At 27.4% G+C, this 10,808-nt stretch overlaps 1 protein-coding gene across 1 annotated transcript; it reads left to right on the top strand.

Annotated features, from left to right (window-relative positions):
* Positions 1-1,399: 1,399 nt before the first annotated feature.
* LOC100164563 (zinc finger MYND domain-containing protein 11) lies at positions 1,400-7,993 on the top strand. Its single transcript, XM_008189041.3, has 13 exons — positions 1,400-2,160; positions 3,567-3,675; positions 3,732-3,883; positions 3,946-4,070; positions 4,135-4,296; positions 4,362-4,454; positions 4,523-4,689; positions 4,753-4,868; positions 5,005-5,201; positions 5,264-5,380; positions 5,543-6,277; positions 6,519-6,647; positions 7,186-7,993. The coding sequence occupies exons 2-13, from the start codon at positions 3,665-3,667 to the stop codon at positions 7,306-7,308; spliced, it is 2,127 nt and encodes a 708-aa protein (XP_008187263.1). The 5' UTR covers positions 1,400-2,160; positions 3,567-3,664; the 3' UTR covers positions 7,309-7,993.
* Positions 7,994-10,808: the final 2,815 nt, after the last annotated feature.

A 10,808-nucleotide genomic window follows, 5' to 3' on the forward strand; every position in this document is an offset into this window, starting at 1 on the left:
TTTGAAAATATTTTGACTCTTTTTGAGCTGTTTACGGACATTTTCAGTTTTAAATTTTTTTAGTTTTTTTTTCTATAAATATCAATAAAGTTTTATCTGTTGGGCCAAAAAGTGTATAAATTTAATACAAAACTCCTGATATATTGTTACAATATCAGTTGAAAAATATTAAAAATACATAGGCACAATTTTTTTTTATAAGCATTTAAAGATCGAATTTTGACAAAATTTATCAAATTTTAATTTGAAAAATTATTTTGTAGTTAAAAATTTATAAAATGTTCAATTTTTGTATCTTAGAATTGAAAATTTAAAACAAGATTCCACGTAAGTAATTAATTCTGTTACCAAAAAATCTAAAAAATACATTTACACAGTTTATTTTTATAGTCATTTTAAGTACAAATTTGGACGAAATTACATATTAAAAACCTAGGATAACTATTTTAGTTATTTTGTTGTGATTGTATAATATTATTCGTGGGTACTTGAAACTTCTAAAGTATACTATTATATATCTATGATTTTACCACGGTTTTTTGTTGATGTATAACGCATTATAACTTATAAGTACCTATATAGATATTATGATATGATTTATTTGGAATTTATTATAGGTACCTATTATAGGTCAATTTTTTTTTAATACCATAGATAAGTATATATTATATGTCTAATACATAGACTGATATACCGTCTCTGCTCAGAATCGTTTTTCTTATACAGTGATATTATATCATTGAATTCAAATTTAATACTGTCCATTATACAGTGACCCACTTCTAACCTACTGTACAGCAGAGCGACATCCACTTACCCACCTTTTTTAATATGAAATAATTTTTTTAAATAAAATAAAAAATAATATTATATAAAAAAAAATTTATTTTCATAAAAATAATGGATTATAAATGTATATATTATGTTTGATCCACTCACCTACTTGAAACAATAAAATTTTTTTAAAAAATAAGTATAAAATAAAATATAATCAATAATTAATAAAAATGGCCAAAAATTCTGACATAAAAATGTTATATTTAGAAAAAAGCATTTGATTACTGATTTTTTTGTTATTTCTAAACACATATTTTTTAGCCTTTGTTCATATTTATTTATTTTTTTGTTAAAATTCATAAATTTGGATATTTAACAATTTAATAATTGCTTTTGAATTTGATTCAATAGTAGTTAAGTTGATCAAAAATATAAATCTATAATTTATTATATTTATGAAAATATTTAAAAATATTAGACAATAGGCAAAAAAAATAATTTCACATTAAATAATAAAATAATATTATTAAAATATAGTAAACCTTAAAAAAAATGGGGGCTAAATGAATAAATGTCCACATCAAAAATATATCGGCGGGGGGGGGGGGATGTCCTACTAGACTATGTACTAGACCGAAAATGTCCTATCGATATACATTCTTATCAGTTCACATTCCGAAGTATTCATTTTATTTTCTGGGATTTTTATATTCTGACCGTTTCGAATTCGGTAATTTTATTTTCGGCAACTAAACATTCGACCAATCTACATTCTGATTTCTAGTGGATCTTTTTCTGGAAAATAATATGTGTGATGGTCGGCAACCACGACTGTGCCGCGGCGGTCTGTATGAAAATCCGTTCTGCCAAATAAGTCGACGGAAAGTGATTGGTAACACTGATGCGCTCGTGCGCCGACAATAAATCGGTTGGACGGGCGGACAGATTGTTCGATGGAAGAGAAGAGCGGAATCCCACCCAAAAACGGCAAAAACCAAACTCGCCGTTCCCCCTTCCACATCCCTTTCATTTTCGTTTTGTGTTTGTAAACAACAATATTAATCACTGTTTTCGTTTTTCCGCTATAATATATTTCTCACGTCCGTCGTACGGTTTTTGATTTGAACGCGTCCAGCGATGTCGCTCGACTTCGAGGTTTTCCCGCCCGTGACGGTCGGCCGCCAACGTCGCCACCACCGCAATGCGTTTGCCGCCGTTTTCGTGTGAGCGGCCGTTCACCACCGGACGACGGTCAACGGGGACGCCAGTCGAATCGACCGAATTCGAAACGTAATATTTTCGCGACTGGTTGTTCTAATCATTTAAAACCCACTTGCCCATCGACGAGACATCACTCGATGAAAGAACCAACATAGCTAGTCTGTGAGTGCCATTAATCATTATGTCGATTATACGTCTAAAATATTATGATCAGACCTTATCTCTGAGCCAGTAGAGACGTATCCGTCTCCAAACGCATCATTGAGTTGACTGTTGGCTGGTTTTCTTCCAAAGGTTTAGTCGTAATTTGTGTACTCACCTCGGTACTCACTGAGATACGATTCTTATATGTATTGGTACCAAACAAACAAAACGCCTATGATGTATAATATTATATTGATCAACCCGACATCGTTTTGTTTAAGTCACGATGCTCACCATCTTGTCAAGCATATCCATTGGCCATTCTCAGTACCTACCATGCATTTGAACTTAAACTCACTCATGTCAGTCTTGGTCAGTTTGACTTGACACAAACTCATCGGCTTATAGAACTATTAGTTCTTCGTAGTTCTCTTATAAGACTTATCACTTATATAAACCTAATCGTAGTAGGCACCTGTAATATTTACATATTTAAGAATTAATCATAGCATAAAATAAAAGAATCTTTATACCCTGTTACATATTGATTGTTACCTAATTAGGAGGTTAGGTCTTTGAAAAAGGTGTTAATCGGTTTGCACCAGTCATAAGTTAAATTAAATAATGTATATCACCCTTGACACCTTACAAAAATAAGTTTAAGCGGCATTTCTATTGAACGGGTACCACTTTGATGACACCTATAAATGAATATCATTAAGCACAGATATAATCTACTCAGTATACCTTTATATTTGTTTTTAATTATCAAATTGCTTATTTAAAACAAATTTTTACCATATTATTCTATGATTTATAAAAAAAACTTTTATTCTTGACATCAGCTATTATTGCATTATCATACTTAACTACCTATTAAGTATATTATAATATTTTCTTATTAGATTTTTTGATTGTACATCTATATTTACAAGAATTTCTATGCTTGGTCTTGGCTACTTCTTATGAATAAGTATCACCTTTGAATGTTTTAGAGGATTTAAGTAGAATATTAATTGTATGTGTTTTTGAAAATATTATAATATTAAAATATTATTTTGATCTAAAAATCTAGTCCCTAGTTATATATATTTAATTACAGTAGAACTTCCATCTGACGGTCACCGAAGGGACTGTAAATAATGACCGCTATTTAGAGGTGCCCGTCCTACAGAGGTAGAATAACACTAGGATACACTTGACGGGACCAAAAAAATTGGCCGTTACATAGAGGTAACCGTTAACGGAAGTTTTACTGTGTTAGGGAGGTACATACTGTTAAGAACGTTTAAATAAACTAAAGTGTAAGTTTAAGCTAAATGTTAACACAAATAATTAATAGCTAAATGTATACTTGAAACATATTTAGTTTATTAAAAGTAGAGTTACTTTTTAAATATTAATTAATTTTGTTTTGCTTTCAGATTGGGTTTTATTGGATTTGTATTTAGGAGCAATCATTGTGTTATTAGAACAATAATTACAAATTTGACAAGTGTTGCTTAACTTGCATCATTTTAAAATGAATAAAAAGTATACACATTTTTTTCTTTGTCAATAACTGGTGTACTAATTGACATGGGTGATAGATTATTTATGGCAATGAGCCGCCGCCGTATATCATGCCCATTGGCTGTTCAACAGCTGTGGGATGCGGTGAAAGTGATACGTTTTCAAAGGCAGGTACCAGATATCGATCGCATCACAAAATATATGACCAAAGTCCACAATATGTCACCAGGTAAAACATTAAAGTTTAATTATAAATACCTTTTTCAAAACTTATTTATTTGTGTTCAACAGAGGAAGTGGGAAGACAATTAAATTATTGTGTTCGAGATGGTCTTTTGATTTTAACCAAAAGAGTTGGTAATAAAGGTTCAAAAGCGGGAGTTGAAACCGAAGGATATAAACTTCCAGAAGAAAAAGTTTGTGACTTATCCTATTTAAATATATTAACATATTTTACTAATTTGTAATGTTTTTCTATAGGCTGAAAAAGATAGTCATGATTGGTATTGTTTTCAATGTCACAGTGCTGGAGATGTGATAAGTTGTACATCTTGTTATCGAGTTTTCCATCTTTCATGTATTGAAAAAAAGGATTTGCCAGAAAATGATGTTAAGCATAAGTTCATTTGTAATATATGCAAAGTAAATATTACTATTAGTGTTATAATTATTATTTTTAATTATATTAAATAACTATATTCTTTTAGAATTGTGCTTCTACTAAAGAAGCTAGTAAAAAGATTAAAAAAAGCCAGCTCAACAGGCTTCTTTATCATACTACTGGTAGATTAAGAGAAAAAGTAATTATCCTCGATACATTTTAAACTAATTATTTGGCATTAGTAATATGTATATTTTTATTAATTAGATACCTTTACCATGGTCAGAACGCAAAATTGCTACTACTGCTCCATCAACATATGTTTCAGACAGACTTCAATTTCAGAGTCAACTAAAAGGCAGTGATTTGCATTTTAACATGAAATGTGCATTAAAAGACAAAGATCCTTGGAGAATAGATCTTCTTATTTTCAAGTAAATTGATTTGGTACTCTTTGGCTAAGAAATATATTTTTAATGTTTTTCCTTAAATTTTAGAATTATAGACCTTCAAATGATTGAAGATAAAGCTGATGATGATGAGTATAAAAATGTTGAAGAGTTCCGAGCAGACATATTAACCTTTGTTCACAATATTATTATTTTTCATGGCGGTAAATTATAACAACTTAAACTCTATTCTTTCCTTCATAAAACTAGACAAATTAAACACATATAAACATAAAAATATTGTCTGTATGAAAAAATGTATAAACTATAACAATTTATAATAGTTTTTTTATATTATAGTTCATAGTAGTTTAGCTGATTATGGCCGATTAATGTTGAGAGATTGCAATCGAGATTTGGATGAGATAATGAGGTGTCGTTATTGTTACAAATATTCTATACAAAAAAATTCAAAATTTTGGTTTTGTAAACCATGTAAGCCCCCACATGAATTAGTGTATGCAAAACAAGAAGATTTTCCATATTGGCCAGCAAAAGTATTTATAGTTAAATTAAGACTTAATTGTTTACAATATTTTATTTTAAAACAAAATTATAGGTTTTGAAAATTGAAGGTGATATGTATGAAGTAAGATTTTTCGGAAGTGAACACCAACTTGGAATTATTGACAAATCTCAAATACGACCTATATCGGTGAACATTCATACCTTACAGGTTAATATCTAAACATTTTAATAATTTATTATAATTTAAAAATATGTTACCTTAATGTTTTACTGATATATAAAAGAAAAACATTTATTTATCTTTAAAGACTAATGTAGGGTTGTACATTTCAACTTTTCAACTGCATTAAATAAACACTTATTTTTTTAGTCTCAAGGTCGAACTTCTCAATGGAACAAAGCATGTGAGGAATTGCGTCGTCATCAACTTCAATTGGATAAAGTTATATTTGGTCTTGCTGCACAATCATCATCATCTTCCTCTAGTTCGTCTTCAGAAGATGAAGAAGAATCACTTAAACTTAAATTGAAGGTTTCACCCATTCTAAAACGTTATGAAAGGAGAAAGGTTAAAGAACAGAAAATATCAATAAAAACTGAGGCAAAAGTGGAGACAGATACCGAGGAATCAGAATCAAAAGACGAAGTAAAACCTGTAAAAAGAAAACGAGGTAGACCGTTGTCTCTAGAAAAAAAAATAAGTCCGCCAAAAAAAGTTGTTAAGAAATCTTTATTAATTAAAAAATCCAGTCCTGAAAACTCTGTAGAAAAAAGACCTAGAGGTAGACCCAGAAAAGTTATTGAACCTGTAATTGAAGATAGTACTCCAGTTAAACAATTGAAAACAAAAGTTAAAAGTACAAAAGAAAATACTAATGCATCTGAAGGAATTAAAACATCAAAAAATGCTTCACCGTTGAAAACAAAATCTCCAGTTAAAGAAACTGAAGTAGATGAAAATATAACATCTACAACTGAAAGATTAAAAGACCCTGATGTTGTTGAAGATGAAACAGTTAGTTCTTCATGTCAAGATTTAGTACGATCAGTTAAAGTGCAAACAAAACCAATTAGCAAAAAACCGCCTAAAAGCTATATAAACAAGGTTAGTTTTGTAATTAAATATATTTTATATAGAGTAGAATCCGCTTAAAGAGGACGCCACTTAAAGAGGGCACCTGCTTAATGGGGACATTAATGACAGTCCCGAATGAATGTATTGTATGTAAAATTCTTCGGTTAATCGGAACAGTCAGTATAATGGGGACAAATAGGTCACCGCCCGATGTGTCCCAATTAAGCAGATTCGATTGTATTATGTTCTAGAGCGAAATATTTTGTTTTAGATTCGAGCTGAAATGGAAAGTGAAAAACGTAAAGCTATTGAACAACTGATTGAACAACATAAAGAGGAAATTTCTTTACTGCAAGAAAACCACAATATTGCACTGTCCGAAGTAAAGAAAAAGCAATGGGTAATTTTATTTTTATTAAAGTTGAGCTAGACATTTGTTAAATCACAATATATTTGGTAGAAATCATAAAACGAATAAAAATAAAAATAATTTTTCATGTTTTTTTTAAAATTTATTTCAGTATAGATTATTATACCTAACATAGGGTTGACCTCTATATATTTAACATTTTAAGAGGTATTAAATATTTGTATTAAGATACAAAGACTATTATAATAGTTTATTCAATACATTTCAGTTTTTATTTCATATTTTTTTAATATATAACATAATAAATATTAAATATACCTTAATTGATGAAAATATAACATTGTAAAATGGATTTTGTTACTGTCAAATTATTAAATAAAAAAAATGTTTGGTATGATACAATTACATTACAAACATCATTATTGATTCTCAACATTCAAATATTTTTTTTAGGTATACCACTACTTTTAATATATAATGAGATTTCTTTTTTTCAATATCCTGTTTAATGAAGTATACAGTAGTACCCTCAATTACTAATTTATATTTATAAAACTTATATTTTTAGTGTGTGAATTGTGAAAGTGAAGCTATTTACCATTGTTGTTGGAATACAGCATATTGTAGTCCTAAATGTCAACTAATTCATTGGAGTAGTGAACATAAAAGGCATTGTCGTCGAAAAAGATGATCTTAAGCTATTTATGGGAGTATTTTAACTAAAGAAATAATTTTCTTTTAGTTAAAATCTGCCATGTACATACACACATGCTTACATCATATTTATATTTAAACATTTTTAAATGTATTAGTAGTTTATACTAACTAACGCAATGTTTTACTTAATTTGAGTAAATTTATTTTATGTGTAGTATCTTATATTAAATATTAACAAGAACAATATTACTTAAAAGTAACGTGATTATTCAAAAACATACAAGTATTATTAATCTTACATTTTTTATGTTAATTCATGTATTTTTGCTGATTGACTTTGTACCATTATTATGTATTAATTGATTGACTCACCTATAGAGTGTACAGTAAAGAGTTGTCCTAATATTAATCAAATTTTTCAAATATAATGTAAACATCCAAGCAGTTACATCTTCAAATATGGGTTTATATTTGGTCAAGTTTTTTTTTTGAAACCCTTTACCACAACTGTATGTTTTAATTTTTTTTTTCAAGCTAATCTGCATTAAATGATTTTTATACAAATTAATATACAGTAGCTGCTTATTGGACTTGCGGCTATTTGACTCATTTGCCTATTAGACTCATTCAGGCTGGGCTGTATACTAACTATATTCTGTGTGCTGATCAATAGTGCTCAGCTCCACCTCGCATCCAAAAAATAGCACAACTGCACGAGGTCAAATTTCTCCCACTTAGCTGGGTGACACAACATGGGGGACGTGCAGAATACAAACTATTTTGGTCGTTGATGACTTTCACTCACTTGGTGCTCAAAGTATACTAAAACATAGGTATAAATATGATATTCATTGGACTCCACCGTACCTGTTAATAGGTCAATTAAATTGAATAAATAACTATATTAATAAGTTAAATGTTTGAATATTTTTTATTGATTTGCATATGGTTGTTAATGTACAATTTAGTGAATATAAATAATGAAATATGTAATAAATAAATAATAATGAATATTTATAAGTAGAATTTTCGATTTTACTTATAAATCTTATTTTTATCACCTACATTATACATATTTCTCAATCTAGACCTTGCACATTATTGATTCATTTGGTTAATGGATTCAAATGTTTTGTTCCCAAAGCAAGTCCAATAAGTGGTTTTTACTGTATCTATTAAAATTATTCATCAAATTGTATAATATTTTGGATGCAGTGTAGTGAAAGTTAATTTGTTATAATTGTCATCTTCATTATATTTGTTTGAAAAAATATATTAATATTTTTAGTGAAGCTAGGAATGTATTGGTTTTTTTTTATATTGTTTTGTTGTCTTTTGTACAATTTTTTTTTTAAAGTTTATGAGTAAATAATATTCTAATTTGTTAAACATAGACTTTTTTTATACGTATAATTTTTTTGTTTTATTATTGTAATTTATTATTAGAAATTAGGTTTAAATTATTCTAAAACGGTGCTTTAAAGTTAGTTATTTAATAATTTTAAGAGTAAAGGGGTAATTCCATTTTAGCAAGTGTAAATCACTAAATGTTATACACAACATATTAGATTATTTAAAGAGCTTTGAAAATTAAATAAGTAATTTAAACTATAATAAGTTTATATACGATATATTATACAAATTAATATAGATATATGGCAATTCACTAATTTTGCTTTTTTTATATAACAAAATAATTAAAACTTAATTTTCCTAAAAATTGTGAATAATCAGAAACATATAATTCTAATTAAATTATATTTTTTACGTATTTAGTTATTACTTAGCTATTTCTCCTTTTTTCATAACATTATTTTAGTTTGTACTAGTTTATTATTATAATATTATATACGTTGTAATTCTAAGCATTTATAAAATTGATGTAAGCAATATTTTAAAATATTAGACTGTATATATTTCAGCCCATTGTCACTAAATAAATGGAAAGAAATAATTCAATATATTTATTATATAAGTAGATAGGTTTTATGCTTAGACTTGAACTTAAGAATAATCATACAATAGTATAACATAATATTATATATTTTTTTACAATTCAATAATTATACCAAGGTAGATATATATTTGATCTCATTACATTATTTATTTATTTTTTGTTTGTTTGTATTTATAATTAATCCATCCTTTAGTGTGTTAATATAATAATCAAGCCTTTTGACTTGTATAACGTACAATGGTTTAAATCATTTAATCATGTACCATGATATTTCAGTGTACCAGTTATATATTGGTAGAACAGTATTGTCATAATGTTATTGTTATTTAAGATGTAAATTATGGTTGGTGATTGTATTCATTGTATTGTAGATCCCAATTTAATATTGTAAATGAGTTTCATTAGATCTTATAATATTATATGTATTTTGGATTCAACTGATCGTTGAATGTTGTAGATTTAAGATCAATGTAATCAAATAAGTTAATTTCAAATACTTGAAAATTATTATACTTAACATTAAGCATGTATATTTAATATGCAGGTTTAGCTTACATAATATTATATTCACTCATATATTTTGTATATATAATATTTTATTGTTTATTAAAGTATTTATAAAATTTAATGAGCCTTTTTTTTCTACAATAAATCTCCGAACTCCATAATTTCTAAATAATGTTTAATATCTTTTACAATTTTGTCCACTAAAAATTTTCACTGATACTCATCATCTAGTCCTGAAACAATAAATTATATTTTAGATTCTGAGCAGAGCGATGAATGTATTGATTTTACTATGTGTTTTTTTTATTTGTGTCTGTACACGATAAGTAGACGAAATAATGTTTATATTAACTTCTGAAAACTGAATACTGAAAATTTCAGTATCTTGTTCAATGGTAAAGTGAATCTAGTTGGTACTTTTGAGAGGTCAAAATTTAAAGTTCCCGTTAGTTTTCAAAAGCGTCTGGAAAAAACAAAAAAAATAAGGAAAAACGGGTTTTTAAAGCTTATAATATAACGTTATAGTAAAAAATATTAAAAATACAGTCACATTTTTTCTTTGTAAACAATTAAAGTTCGAGTTTTGACAAAAGGCAAAAGAATTTTATGAACATTTTTCTTTTCTAAATCTAAGATTTGAAAATGTAATACAAGATTCCTCATATGTTTGTCTACTTTTATCAATGTCTACAAGAAAGTCAAATAAAATTTTTAAGAGCGTTTGAAGTTCATATTTTTACAACAATGGATATTCACTTGATATCTCATGTAGCAATTTTCTTATTTTATTGTAATTATAAAACGAATAACTGTACCTAGATGCATGTAAATTTGACTGAATGTGTTTTTATTTTCATTTTCTATACACCATACAGTTGTGAAAATATTTTGACTCGTGTTGAGCAGCTGTTAAAACGGACATTTTCAATTTTCAATTATTTGAATTTTTTTTTTCTATAAACGTCAATAAAATTGTATTTGTTTTATCAAAAAGCGTGAAAATGAATACAAAGCTACTGATACCTATATTGTTACAATAATAGTTTAAAAATATATCGTCGCCATCATGC

This window comes from Acyrthosiphon pisum, chromosome A2 (assembly GCF_005508785.2).
Source record: "Acyrthosiphon pisum isolate AL4f chromosome A2, pea_aphid_22Mar2018_4r6ur, whole genome shotgun sequence".
In the NCBI taxonomy this organism is placed as follows: Eukaryota; Metazoa; Arthropoda; class Insecta; order Hemiptera; family Aphididae; genus Acyrthosiphon; species Acyrthosiphon pisum.